The sequence below is a fragment of the Ischnura elegans genome, chromosome 1 (assembly GCF_921293095.1).
Source record: "Ischnura elegans chromosome 1, ioIscEleg1.1, whole genome shotgun sequence".
NCBI lineage: Eukaryota > Metazoa > Arthropoda > Insecta > Odonata > Coenagrionidae > Ischnura > Ischnura elegans.
Genome location: NC_060246.1, coordinates 29702813 through 29717663, shown reverse-complemented (window position 1 = coordinate 29717663; position 14851 = coordinate 29702813). Strand labels below are relative to the sequence as shown.

Here is a 14851-nt window from a genome sequence, read left to right as displayed (position 1 = left end):
CGCAGTAGGAGATCGATTAACTGGTATGCTCGGGACGAGACGCATTCTGGATGAATGATAATTCAGGTGAAAATATGAGTTACCTGGGTAAAGACGACACTGGGTCATTCCATGTCACTTCATCCAGGCATGACACCCACCGACTCAGATTTTGATGTAACTTGCCAATTTTCATCCTTCCATGCAGGAATGAAAGAGTGTAAAATATTTCTTGGCTATCTCTAATAGTTTTTTTTTCACGACCATTTGAAGTTTGGGTGAAACTCCAGTTTTTCAATGAATGCGGTCTCCAGAGGCACTTGTACCTCCAGAGGGAAATAATTTGTCTCAGCAATAGTTTTCATCCGATTCTTATGAAAATTTGCAGGTTTACTAAAGAAGTCATGAGGATTCCAAAAACTAATTGAAAAATATCCTAAGGAATATTGGAAATTCTCTAAACTCGTATGTTTCATAAGATTTTAGAAAATTTTGCGTCAAAAACATGGTTCTATAAAATACCAAATTTTGACCTGAGGCAATATCTGAATCAAGCTAAATTATTTTTTCTAATATTCCTTAAGGTATGACCCAACACCTGTAAAAATAAAATTCATGGCTTTTTGCTTGCTTTGTTATTTTAAAAAATTTTATTTAAAAAAAATCCCTTTTCACGACTCTGGTAGTCAGTCCTTCAAGTGTGATGAAATGCTTGTGTTAAATGTTTTCTATATCTAAGAAAATATTTACAACATGTATCTAGTACTTAATACATTAAAAAATCAAAACATTTTTTATGTGTAGGTGGTTTTTGTCCCGATAAGAAAAATATATTTTTGAAATAGAGTATTTTAAGGAATTCATAGCACTTACCCATCATTGCTGGGGAAAACTTGATTGTTGCTTTATAAAGCACATCAAAATATAGGATACATGTCAATACAAGTTAACTTTCTCCATTTTGTATTGGCAAAAAACTTCACAAATGTTTTTTACCTCATTAATGTTGTTCTACTTTGAACAAAAAGGTTTTCAAATTACTAGATAAAGATTTCCTTCCAGAGCATGATTCAGAAGTTCTTGATAAAGCGAGTGATATGGATGTGCTAGTTGGGTTACTAAAAGAAAAACTGGTGACAGCAGGCAGTCAGCGAGAGATAATTCAGCTACTAACACTAGCTCCGACTTCGTGGAGTAGGAAAAAATTAGCCACCAAAATTAATGTTAGTGAATATACAATTCGGCATGCTAGGGAATCCTAAGAATGAAAGGCATCATAGCCATACCAGATCCAAGGAGGGGCAAAAACATAGAACAAACTCCAGTGGACTTAGTTCAGTCATTCTACCAAAATTACGAGTATTCAGGCATTATGCCAGGAATGAAAGATAAGGTGAGTGTGTCCAAAAATGTCCACAGTCTATAGAGGAGACCCACAATGACCTATTTGACTACTTGGTATGTTCCAAAGATAACAGGGATTGCATGTTACGGCACTGTTCAGAATGTATGTCTGAAAAACGACTGATGGAGCATCTGAAAAGTAAATTTGAAGAATGGAACCCTGAAGATGAAGTGACATACAATGGGTGACAACAGATCGGACCCAATAAATTAGGTTAACAGTGACTCTGGACGAATACATCAATAATCTGGTGAACAATCTGGAAAAACTTCTCCAACATTCCTTCATAAACAAATCCCAGGCGAGATACCTAAAAGAACTAAAAAACAACCTACAGCCAGATGAAGCCATTGTTTTGCTGGATTTCAGTGAAAACTACCATTATGTAATACAAGATGAGGTTCAGGGTCATCACCGAAATCAGGATGGTTGTTCCCTACATCCAGAGGTAATTTATACTCGTGGACAGCTGAAGAAAGATCTCTGTGTGTCAAGTTTTTGTGTATTTTCTGACGATCTAGAACATGACGTAACTTTCGTATTTCAAATGCAAAAAATAGTTACTCAGTGTTTAACCCTTTCACTGCTGTTCAATCTCCGGAAACCTTCTCCTCACATGCGGCGAAAATGTTAAAATGCGTTTCCTGGGCCCATGGAGCAGGTACTTCCAGGATGGGTGTGGTACACCCTCTGAAGGGTCGCTAATCCCTGACCCTATCCTCGACGAACTCACCCTCGCAGGACTGTCTCATCGGCCCTACCAGCGGGGGCCCTACCTCCGGAAAAGTACCACTCTGACTGCAATTTGAAAATCAATCAATCAATCCGATCATCACAATATGATTGTTTTCATCGCACTCCTGCCAATCAAGCAATCAAGTACGTCTTTGAACCGTGTCTCTGCGATAAAAAATAACGATTTTGTTAACTTTGCAACAAAACGTGTCTGCGGACCACCGGAAAACGGCCATTATATCAAAGTTAACAAAATCATTATTTTTCATCGCAGAAACACGTTTCAAAGACATACTTGATTGCTTGATTGGCAGGAGTGCGATGAAGACAATCATATTGTGATGATCGGATTGATTGATTGATTTTCAAATTGCTGTCAGAGCGGTCACTTTTCTGGAGGTAGGCCCCCGCTGGTAGGGCCGATGAGACGGTCCTGCGTGGGTGAGTTCGTCGAGGAAAGGGTCCTTGATTAGTGGGTCCCTTCGAAGTGCTTCGGCGAAAGTGCTGACCGCATGGCAGGGAGGAAGAAAAAGTACGTCCACCGCAGTCTGCCGTGCGGACGTACTAGGTACGTCCACAGCAGTGAAAGGGTTAAAGGAAAAGTTCCTTGAAATAAAGAAAGTGCAATATTTCAGGGATGGTTGTGCTGGCCAATATAAGAACTGTAAAAACTTTATAAACCTGTGCCATCATCACCTGGACTTTGACTTGCATGCTTCTTGGTCTTTTTTTTTCAACTAGTCATGGGAAATCTCCATGTGATGGGATAGGTGGAACAGTTAAGTGCATTCTTACAAGAGAAAGCCTTCAGCGGGATCTGGGTAATACAATGACTTCCATCGAAAAGGTGTTTGAGTTCTGCAAGTACAAAGTGGATAAAATTTCATTTTACGTTTTAAAAAAAGAACAATTATCAATGATTCGGCAACAATTAGAAACTCGCTGGTGCCATGTAAAAACAATCCCAGGTACTCGTAGCTACCATTCTTCTATGCATTATTGCGACAAAAAAAATTAGCTTTGATACCACGTACAGTTCTGTCCACTATTTCTTGATAAAGCCAAGTTGGGAAGAAATTTTGACAAAAACTTGTACTAATTCTTTTGTGGCCTGCTTGTATGACAATCACTGGTTTTTTTGGGCTACTTATGTCGAAGGATGTTGATCCATGTGATGTAAAAGTGAAATTCTTTATCATTTTACTGGCCAAAAGAGAAAGAAGATATTTGCAATGTTCCTGTTAATAATGTCATTTGTTATGTGGAAACTCCTACCACAAGAGGCTCAGGATGAATGTATTACTTCTCGGAGAAAGACATTGAACGTGTTAACCGACGGCTGTTGGATTTAAAAGGAAAACTTGGAATTACCACTACTGGGAAAAAAATGTAACTCTAGTGTAACTGAAATATTAGCTTTCTCAGAGATAGGCCTAAGTGAACACCTTGGATACCATCCTATTTAACTACAAACTGATGCACAGACAAAAGTGACTATATATTGTGATTGATATTTATAAGTTGTGCAACATTAATGAAGTAAAACACATTCGTGAAGTTTTTTGACAATACAAAATGGAGAAAGTTAACTTGTATTGACATGCATCCTGTATTTTTATGTGTTTTATATAGCCACAATCAAGTTTTTCCCAGCAATGATGGGTAAGTGCTATGAATTCCTTAAAATACTCTATTTCAAACATCTATTTTTCTTATCGGGACAAAAACCACCTACACATAAAAAATGTTTTAATTTTTTAATGTATTAAGTACTAGATACATGTAAATATTTTCTTAGATATAGAAAACATTTAACACAAGCATTTCATCACACTTGAAGGAGGACTGACTACCAGAGTCGTGAAAAGGGATTTTTTTTAAATAAAATTTTTTAAAATAACAAAGCAAGCAAAAAGCCATGAATTTTATTTTTACAGGTGTTGGGTCATACCTTAAGGAATATTAGAAAAAATAATTTAGCTTGATTCAGATATTGCCTCAGGTCAAAATTCGGTATTTTATAGAACCATGTTTTTGACGCAAAATTTTCTAAAATCTTATGAAACATACGAGTTTAGAGAATTTCCAATATTCCTTAGGATATTTTTCAATTAGTTTTTGGAATCCTCATGACTTCTTTAGTAAACCTGCAAATTTTCATAAGAATCGGATGAAAACTATGGCTGAGACAAATTATTTCCCTCTGGAGGTACAAGTGCCTCTGGAGACCGCATTCATTGAAAAACTGGAGTTTCACCCAAACTTCAAATGGTCGTGAAAAAAAAACTATTAGAGATAGCCAAGAAATATTTTACACTGTTTCATTCCTACATGGAAGGATGAAAATTGGCAAGTTTCATCAAAATCCGAGTCGGTGGGTGTCATGCCTGGATGAAGTGACATGGAATGACCCCACTGCAACCTGGAAAATACCTTAGAAATGCATGTGAAGGACGCACCCCTATTTTGAGCATTTGAGGTGAAGAAAATTTTTTTGGCATTTTTTTTCCTCTTGTGCTATGTTGCAGACGCATTCCGGGATTTTTGACAGTTATCGAAAGTTCCACTTTCAATGCTAAAAATCTACGAGACATTTTTCAGCTAAATTTACAAGACATGTATGATGCTCTGAGATAAGTAGGTATTCACTTGTAGTCTTAAACACTTATCCTCCACCACCACCACCCTTCTGTCCCCCTTCATGGGCCGGTGCGATCACCACGTCAAAAACTCTGCAGATTTCATCCAGACTCTAAAAACAATTCAGATTGAAGAACAGGACATGCTAGTGAGCCTTGATGTCATTTTGCTTTTCACGAGAGTCCCAATTAGTGATACCTTGAAGCTCTCCGAGGCGAGATTCGACCAGAAGACCGTCGACCTCTTCCAACATGTCCTCTCCTCAATGTACTTCCTGTATCAGGGGAAGGGAAGGAAGGAGTACCCATGGTTCCCCACTGTCACCGGCCATCGCCAATCTATTCATGGAGGACTTTGAGGAACGAGCACTTGAGTTGGCCCCTCTCCGCCTGAAGCACTTTTTTAGATATGTGGATGACACCTTCATAGTCTGGCCACATGGACCCGAGTCGCTGATGCAGTTCCTTGAGCATATGGACAACGTCCACCCCAACATCAAGTTCATCATGGAGACCAAAAAGAACAAGCGGCTGCCCTTCCTAGACATCCTGATTGAACGAAGGGCCGACGGCAGCCTGGGACACAGCGTGTATCGAAAACCTACCCACACAGACCTGTACCTCAATGGAAGGAGCCACCACCACCCTGCACAGAAGAATGGAGTTTTGAGAACTGCCATCCACCGAGCCAAAGCTGTTTCTGACGCCGAACACCTGAAGTCGGAAATCGAGCACCTGAGGACTACCTTCCGCTCAAACATATTTACAGAGGGAGACATTAAAATGGCCCTCAAAAGGTCCTTTAAGAGAAAAGGAGAAGCCGAAAAACCTTAAGTGAAACCAACTGCGAGAGCCTGCCTGCCATATGTCTCTACCATATCCAACAAAATTGCTAGGATATCAAGAAGGCATAATGTGGAGACAATCCACAAGCCACTGGGAAAACTAAAGGCCCTTCTCAGAACCACCAAGGACAAATTGAGATAGAAGACATCTGGAGTATCGCAGTCTGTGTGAATGCAGCTGAGTGTACATTGGGGAGACTGGACGCACCATTGAAAAACGGCTGAAGGAACACGAGAGATGCATCAGACTGTACTACCTCAATATGTCTGTGGTGGCCGAGCATAGCTTAGAAAACGGACACCGGATAAAATTTCAAGACACAGAAATAATATGCCATGCCAACAATTACTGGGACCGTGTCGTTAAGGAGGCAGTGGAAATCAGACTTGAGAAGAGAAACATGAACAGAGACGCTGGCTCCCATCTGAGCAATGCAGGGAAACCGGCCCTGAAAAAACTAAAGGTGGAGAGGACATGCATTGGCTCGACCGTCGACCAATCAGAGCCCACCTGAACCCAATGCGACAGTATATCGGACGGACACATCTTGGCTTAATCCATTCACCCTGAAGATGATGGCAGACTTAGCCTTCGAAACGTCGGTGCTGAAAAACCCTTGGACCCAGCCGGAACCCCGAGAACTCTCCCTCCAGTCTATTCACTGGGAAAGCCTTAGATCCTTCAATACTTCAAATACTCTATGTGGCATTGGATGTATTTTAAAACCATATAAAAAATGATACCTATATCATTCCTGTGAGTGATCCGTCAGAAGTGGTCGATGATATCCTAATAACTGATTAAGTTTGAATTCATACTACCAAATTTTATTTTTAAGTTTAGCATGTATCAAATTAAATGTGTGATCTATTCAAGGATTTACATATTTTTCTGTGATGTGTAAACAAGTAAAAAATCAATATATTATTTTAATTTTATAGTTTCTGTTGTATTATCTTCAGATTAGATTTTAATTTGAGCAAAGTCAACATCGTTTAAATTAAAAAAAAACTTTTTAAAGTACATTTTTCTTCATTGTATAAATGTGTTTGTGTGATGTTTCGTTATAGTTAAGACATTTTATAATTTGCATGTATTCTTTCACGAAGTTAATTTGTGATGTTTTCCTTTTTATCTCTCATTAGACTAAATTGGGTATTGTGAAGTTCCTGTCTTCAGGTGTTTTTCCTGAGAAAGATATACTTATTCATCTGATAGTAGCTGTCGCTGATACCAGGTTTGGAATTGCTCATGCTGCGGATATAGAATTGAAGAAAATTGTCAGGTATGGTGGCTCAATTTTTAATTATTAATTATAAGCATAATGTTTCTTATCATCCTTTATGTTCTTAATAGTGTAAAGAATAATTTCTTCTTTATTGTAATTTCATTCTCACTGGCCATGACTTTGTCATTTTAATGTGGATTTTTGGGGTTAGAAAACAGATGAGAGTAATGGGATATGTTCTGGTGATGAGGGATTTAATTTTCTACACACTTGTCTACTGAGTGACCATAATTTTAGGTATAGAGACATCATAAATGTTGTGATAAATGTTGACATTAAAACCCAAATATGCTAGTTGTGTGTCTTTTTTTTTAGCAGTTAGTTAACACATGCACCCCATCGCTTATTTGCATCTAGGTTGCATTGTCAAGACACTAAGGGATATGCATTTGCCTCTGTGGTGGACTTCATTTCATATGGCAGAAAAACCCCTCTGTTTTTCAGGAATGCACAAGAAAAATATTCTGGGTTGATTGGGTTTATACAGTAAAACATGAGGTCACATTTGTAGGCATTGAGCAACCCTCAACACTCAGTCACCTATTTCTGATATAAAATAATCCAATAAAATCTATGAATATGTAGCTCTGGTGAGCTGTACTCTGCATCGGTCCACACATCTTTCATATCATATATTGCAACCGCCTTCTTCTGGTCAGTGAAGTAACAATACGGTTACTATTCACCCTTAGTAACTGTGTAGGTCAAGTTGCTTCTGATTGACTGTTTGAAATGGCCTCTTTTCTCAAAACACATTTCCGTGCCTGGGCAAAGGAATAGCCATCTTCCTGGTTGAAGTTATTTTATTTCTCTGTGATCTATTGTATGACCTTGAATATTATCCTCTGAAAATATATCTGTTCTTTGGATTTTAGCTCAGCCTCTTTGAATGTTATGTTGTGCTTGGTGCCTGTCCACGTGTGCTCAGCTATGGAGGAAAATTTCATTTTTCTTTTCTTTGTAGCCACTTGATGCTCCATTAGGTGGCATTTCAGTAATATGGGAGTACATATACCCATGGCTCGCTATGGGTGCAATAGGGTAGTTTCCTTCATCAAAGAAAACAAAAAGCATTGATTGCTATTCGTTACCCACCAATAGTGTATTCATAATATACAAATTATTTGGTTCTAGAAATCCCAGTTTAGACGAATGGCAATGTGACGTCACAGGGACCTAGTTTCTACAAGAGTAGCTAGGAGTTTTACATCGTCTGAGATTACCAATGCATGCATGAGGCACAGAGCTCAGGGAAACATCTTTTAATTTTCACTTATTAAAATGCCTATGGTTGGAAAGTTTCCTTCGTTTGATAAGGTGTTAATAATCCTTATTTAAGCCAAGCACTACCTGCTAGCAGCCTGCATCGCAGCGGTGCACACATCCTCGCCCCAAGGTCACCTCACTTTGCGGCAGCGGGAACCAGCATTCATACTTAGCCGTCGTGTTTTCGCGTGTTTGAAAATTTTCACTTTTCATTTATTCGTGAAAAATAGATATCGTCATTTAAAAATCTCAAAGCATGAAATGCGTACTCCAGGAGTAATAACACTGGACGGCAAAAAATAATTTTTTCTCAAGCCCTGGACCTGGTCAGTACTTTTGTAGTTTATGCACTAATTTCTATATTTATCCAGTGGGATAATAATTTTTCAACCATATTCATCAATGCACTATGTAACAAGAAAAGTAATGGTTCCAAAATCATAAAAATAGCTTTAAGGGTATGGTTTTCATAAGCATTCAAACTCGAGTCTCTATACTTATGGTATGGGCAGTAGAACCCCTATGGCATTCAAACCCCAAGATGAAACCTTCAGATAGACCAAACAATCTTTCCAAGGTGTCTCAGGAAAAAAATCCCCCCCTCCCCAACCTAAATGTTTGAAAGTCACATACTTTTAGTTAAGTCTGGGTGAGTGAATGTGAAGAAAAAATTAGAGTAGAAGATAATAGTGGATATTAAAAAGTAATCAAGTGTGTAATATTGATGTGGGTCAGAAACTTTTGCTGGGTATCTCAATTGAATCTGTCATAAAATGGGCAAAACACGGTAACTGAATGGTCCTCTCAGGTGTCAACACCCTCTCACTATTTCTATCACATTTTGTGTTCTCATTTTTCATGGAATTCTCCTTGACCATTTTACCCAAAGATGACACCAGGTTTGGCAGCTGTGAAATCAAAAGTGAAAAAAAGCATCGTAGATTTTTTTCAAATGTTACTACAATGAAAGATTTCCACCACATGTCCTCCTCTACTGTTTAGAGTATTGCTGTCAATGACCAGATTTATTTTGCTCTATGGGCATCAGCTATTTATGGTTTTACTATGTATTGGATATGACATATCCATCATTTGAGTAATTGTGGGGATTTTATTATTAATGATTGCTCAAATATGCCGTGAAATATCTTGAAATATCATTTACTCACTTAATCCTTTTACCTTTCATAATTCTGGCTCATTGATGTGTGTTGACAATTTTTTTCTTTATTTGAACGTGCATGTCATATGTCATTTCTCTAATAGGAGCCTGGACTGGAGCAGCCCATCTCTTCTAGCTCCTCTTTATACATTGTTCTTGGGAACATCAACACCCAGAGATCGGCCTCTCCTGCCAGGTTCCCCACCTACTACTGTTCAAAAGCCATCAACATCATCTTCCTCACCTGCCTCTATATCTTCCTCCGCCTCTAATGCATCGTCTAAGCAGGCTGATCCATGGATATTGCCATCTTCTTCAGCTCTGCCACCTCCTCCGAATAAACCGGAATTAAGAACTGCTCCTGCAAACACCAGGATACGCCTCCGGTTACTTCCGTACATCTGTTGTGCCCGTGGGACTGGCCTCCTCTTCCCTGATTGCATTCGGGTGAGTCCATCATCCGTGTCATTTTTTCAGTGCTAGGATTACTTCATAGAATTATTAGTTAATAATGGTAACCGGTTACATAGTCCTACATTTCAATGATTTGGAGATTTTGGAGGGTATTTATTTTTTTAAATTATCACCAGTGTCAGAGGTGTTGCATTTATTAACTAATTTCTTCTTTCTTAGTTAATCACACTGAAAGCAGAGCATATAAAAGGAACTTGAACGTCTTTCTTTTCACTTACTTTACTTACAATGCACAAAACAAGGCATTGGTTACACGTAGCAAAAACTAAAGACAACAATGGTAACCAAACAGACTATTGACAATATTAATATGGATTATATAAATGAAACATAAACATTAAAAATCACACACTCTAACAAGAGGCATGTGTTTTTATGACTTGAGTGTATAATTATATCAGTTTGCCACAATAATTAGCCCTTGTAAATCCAGGATTTTCTTCATCCACACTGAAAAGAGTACCTCAGAGAATCCTAATCCTAGCTTCCTAAAATCAACAACGTTACTAACCTGTGCTGCAGGAAATTATTTTTGCTTACTGGGGTGAGTTGAATGAGGCAAAATCTTGTTAATTTTATGGAAATCCTCAGCCAAGCAGAATCAGTGTCAACATGTATTGCACCCGTGGTGTAGCGTATCTCTCTAAATTTGGGATGTATCATATACTTGGTGTAGAGACGGTCCAACCTCATCTGTGTGTGATCTGTATGCTGAAAACTTAAACGAGTGGCTAGAGAGATACATAAGTAAATAAAGTTCCAGCATATGAATGATAAGGATATTGCTCACATCAGTATTATGCTCTAAAAGATATTAAAAAGCACCAGGAAAATGGTTACTTCATTGATGGGGATCCGTTATAGAGACATGCTTTGTGAGTACGTGTTGCAGGGTGAGCAAATAGTTTATGTAAACTGAAGAGGTGAACCACAAATATAGAAGCTGCAGTTGACTCTTGTTAGGACATTTTATGAAGGTATGAGAACTTCCAACCACAGTTAGAAATAGGCATGTCCATGAAATATGAAGCTCCTTGTGTAACTGGCTGACTCCCAAGTCAAACACAAAGTCCCAGCCACTTCCAGAAGAAATTGAGAGCAGAAATTTTGCACGGAGGTGGATGATCAAAAATTGTGTGGAGAAAACTTTCCCTGTCCCTACCCTCAAAAATAATTCAGAAAATTACAAATTAGGAACAAGTCTTTGAACGTGAACTCTGATGGGCTACCCAAACATCTTGCTGGTGTATTTAAACCAAGAAAAAAATTATGGAAATTCTTTGAGTGTTCACTTTGTGAGAGAGTTTGAAGAAAATGAGAGTTCTCTGTATTTTTTTAATGAATCCCAAATTTTGTTACCATCCTTAAATAGCTCTTTAATTGGTAAGTTAGTTCACTTTAATGAAGCAATTTTTTATTCTATGTTACCCTCTTGTGCTATTTTCTCTGTAAATGATTTTGCACATTTTATTTGCAGATTGTATTTGACAGTCTTTATGGACCGAACACCAATGCAAGGCTGAAAACTATGGCTTTGCAATTTGTCCTCCTCATCATTCTTGGGTAGGTTTCCTTGGGTTAGTTTCATAGTAATTTCTGTAGGATTTGGGCTCCTAATTTTCAAAACTTTAAGGTTTAAAATAATATTTAAGATTTGATACGTAATTTTTTTTTACAGCTCTAATGTGTCTCAACTGAACACCGTGGGAAGCATATTACTTTCAGGACTTCTTAAGCTGATTGCTGTGGAGGTGAGTAGTTTTCCATGCAAATGGGCCAAATTAGGGATGCAATTTCTCAGGCTTATTAATAGTATAGAATTATTCAAGTAGATAATAGATAGTGGAAATATATTTTTCCCTGAATTGAGAGACCAAAAATCTGCTGTGATTGGGTGGCATTACTTTTTTTCTCTTAGCTTCAATGTATACTTTTTATTCCATTCCAGGATGCAAAAATAAAAGCATTAGCTTATGGAGCAGTTGGGAAACTTGGAGCTCGATTGCCTCATCTTGTTAACAAGGATTTAGCCTTACTACTATCTCTATTTGAAGCTTTAGATTTGGTAAGCATACATTCTACTATATGTTAATGCTAAATTTTCTTATGAGGATCCCTGGATCGAAAGAAGGCAAGGTGGTTCTGGGATGCAAATCTTTAAAGCTGTAGATATTTTCATTGCCAAAGTTACCCATGATCATTGCTATCAGTCAGGGTTGCTCAACTTTTATTTTTCACTGTTCAAAATTGATAATGACTTAGAAAATGAGGTTCAGAAACACCTTCTAAAATCAATATCTGGAAACATTGCTTTCACTCTTGTGTTTTGTTTAAGTTTGGTTTACAGCTTGGAAGATTGTATTGCCTGGATAGGATGCCACTGTGATTTCATTTAGTTTCATTAATGATATAAGCTGAATTCACATGGGAGTGGAACTGATTGAGCATGGAAAAAACTAGGGATGGACATATCCAGGATTTTTTTCTGATTTGAATCGAATCCTTGATTTTCGGAGCCGGATCTTTCGGATCGTATATTTTCGGATCCAAATGCATTTTCAAATTCCTGCTATTAAACGAAGTAATTACATATTCAAGTTTATTCTGGGTATGTACAATCGAAGGAATATTTTTTAGATTTTCATACACATTTTAATATTTTTATAAATTAAAAATCATTTTTGTAGGCTTTCAAGTTGTTTTTTTAAACATTTTTACATGCTCAGGACCTAAACTGTTACTCTTGGGTTTGGAAATGAAAATAGGAAAAAACTTCGGATAAACCACTGACCAGTGGCTTAGGTTTAGAATTGCATGCGACGGCACATGCGAAGAGAGAATCGGAACCCTTTCCACCCTTGTATTCACTGAAGCTATTATTTAAAATTTCGGATCCAGATCCGATGTCTTCCGCGACTTTGGATCCGATCAATCCGATGAAGGGCAATATCGGTGGATATTTGGATCCGAGGTATCCGATCTGACCATCCCTAGAAAGAACATGTCTGTTGACTGGTGTGTGGAATGTGCAGACTGATGTCAAGTAGATTTTACTGATGTCAACTAGATGTCCATTTTCTAAGTGATGTATCCCATGCAATATGGGCACAGTTCCGACTTAACTCCATCCCTTACCCGCACCATCCCTCTCTGATGTTGTCTAATTGGGTAGGTGATTCTCCACCTTCCACTCCATGCTTTCCGATGAAAGAAGAACTGCTAAATACTGCATTCTTACAAAAAAAATGCCAGGGAGGATATATATTTGTTGAGTGAATCACCTGAGCATGCCAATGTATTTTTTTGTGGTAACATGAATGCCCATCGTGGCACCGAGCAGTTCAGCACATGACCTTGACAAGCCTCTGACTTTGCCCCTGATCAAAGATCACATGGGCTGCATAGACTGCTTTTCTCCCAGCACAAAACTATGCTGGCACCATATGTTGGGTATCTTTCATGAAGATTTCATGCTTGCTATCCAGGTTGTGATTCAGTTGAGTTGTGACTAGGGATTTCATCAGTGCAGTTACGTGCAATGTACGCATGATGCTTATAAGTTCAGTGGATGGCAAAAATAAAATCAGATACCTAATTTCGGAGTTATTGTTTTGAAATTTCAACAGTTCTGCACTGTTGTGAAGAAATATAACTTGTAATGGGGAGTGGATTACTATGGCAGGGACTTTTTGGCTTCGGTATATCTGTTTTTTTTTCCATTAACCCTTAGGCTGTGGGAACTTCTTTAAACGTTTTGTATTTTTGGGATGGTCGGGGAGAGTTAAGCTGCAATAGCGATCCCTACAGTGCGGAAAAGTGCACTTGGGCTCTACCCAGGTAGCAATAAAAATTTTGGGAAACTGAAGAAGGTAGTCGGGCAATGATCAAACGTTTAAAAAAGTTTTCCGCAGTCAAAGGGTTAAACTCATTGGCCTTTTGTGTGTACACTGCCTGCTCATAATTATGATTTTTCTCTTTCCTTTTTCTTTCTCACGATTTTCTTCATATGTGGTACTCAATAAAATGAGCGTCCAATGTACCCAATTTAATCTCATGTACTCAAGAACTATAGATATTGTAAATTATTGTAGGAAACTCCTGAGCTGAAGTTTGCTGTGAAAGAATCCTTGCTAAATATGATGGAAGCTTTCAAAGATATGAAAAATGGAGTTGAGAGGTGTATGCTGGAGGCATACCTTGCTTCTCTCACAGAATCGGCTTTTGAACCTATGGCCCGTGTTGTAGCAGTAAAGTACACTGCTTCCATATTTCCTGCTGACTACCCACCATCACGTTATATCCTACTGTTAGCAACTGGTGACAGGTAATACATGCATTTATTATGTTCTTACTTATATTTTTACATATAAGTCTTTCTGGGATGGCTTTCAGAAATCCATTGAATTTTTCATTTCAAAATATCTAACAGTTAATTGATTATTTGACTTTTATTTTTGTTCATTGATCTCGATTTGATTTTAAAATATTTTAATAGTATGGCTTCTAAGATTTATATTACCTAGTTCTGTTTGCTTTCATCCTCTTAGTGAGAACACATTTGGTGCAAGTGTCAACAAAATAAAGCAATTCTGTTATAAAATATTGCCATAACTGGCAAGTATGATAACTAGTAGGAGCAGAGGAGGGTGAGGTAATGGCTGCACACTTTAATGAGGGATCAACCACTTATAGCATGGTGGTCAGTTAATTTAACATCTTATTCACAGCTGTGCTGTATTTGAATCAGCTTCACAGGCATGTCTTGATGGGTGCGCCAGTTTTATGTAAATATTCAGCACGTGTACTTTTGAATTTCTTACTACATATGTATGTGCTATTACATAAATATTGGTCATAAAAAGTCTGTGGGTAATATTTTAGAGCATAAATACTCACCTCATGGGTGACTTATACAAGCAAACTGCAGTACATATATACAAGCATAGCATCTAGTTTAATAACTCTGATTTACAAATTTTTGAACAATAATCTATCCCATATGATAATTTCTTAAATTTCATGCTTCAATTTTTAAAATAATATTTAATTTTGATCAA

At 37.8% G+C, this 14851-nt stretch overlaps 1 protein-coding gene across 1 annotated transcript in view; it reads left to right on the top strand.

Annotated features, from left to right (window-relative positions):
- LOC124157805 (proteasome adapter and scaffold protein ECM29-like) overlaps window positions 1–14851 on the top strand; it is a 53822-nt gene that overhangs the window by 3163 nt on the left and 35808 nt on the right. Inside the window, exons 7-12 of the mRNA XM_046532834.1 lie at window positions 6750–6889; window positions 9425–9767; window positions 11272–11357; window positions 11473–11545; window positions 11743–11859; window positions 13886–14118. Of these exons, the coding sequence (XP_046388790.1) occupies window positions 6750–6889; window positions 9425–9767; window positions 11272–11357; window positions 11473–11545; window positions 11743–11859; window positions 13886–14118 (992 nt within the window). The remainder of the gene's footprint in view (window positions 1–6749; window positions 6890–9424; window positions 9768–11271; window positions 11358–11472; window positions 11546–11742; window positions 11860–13885; window positions 14119–14851) is intronic.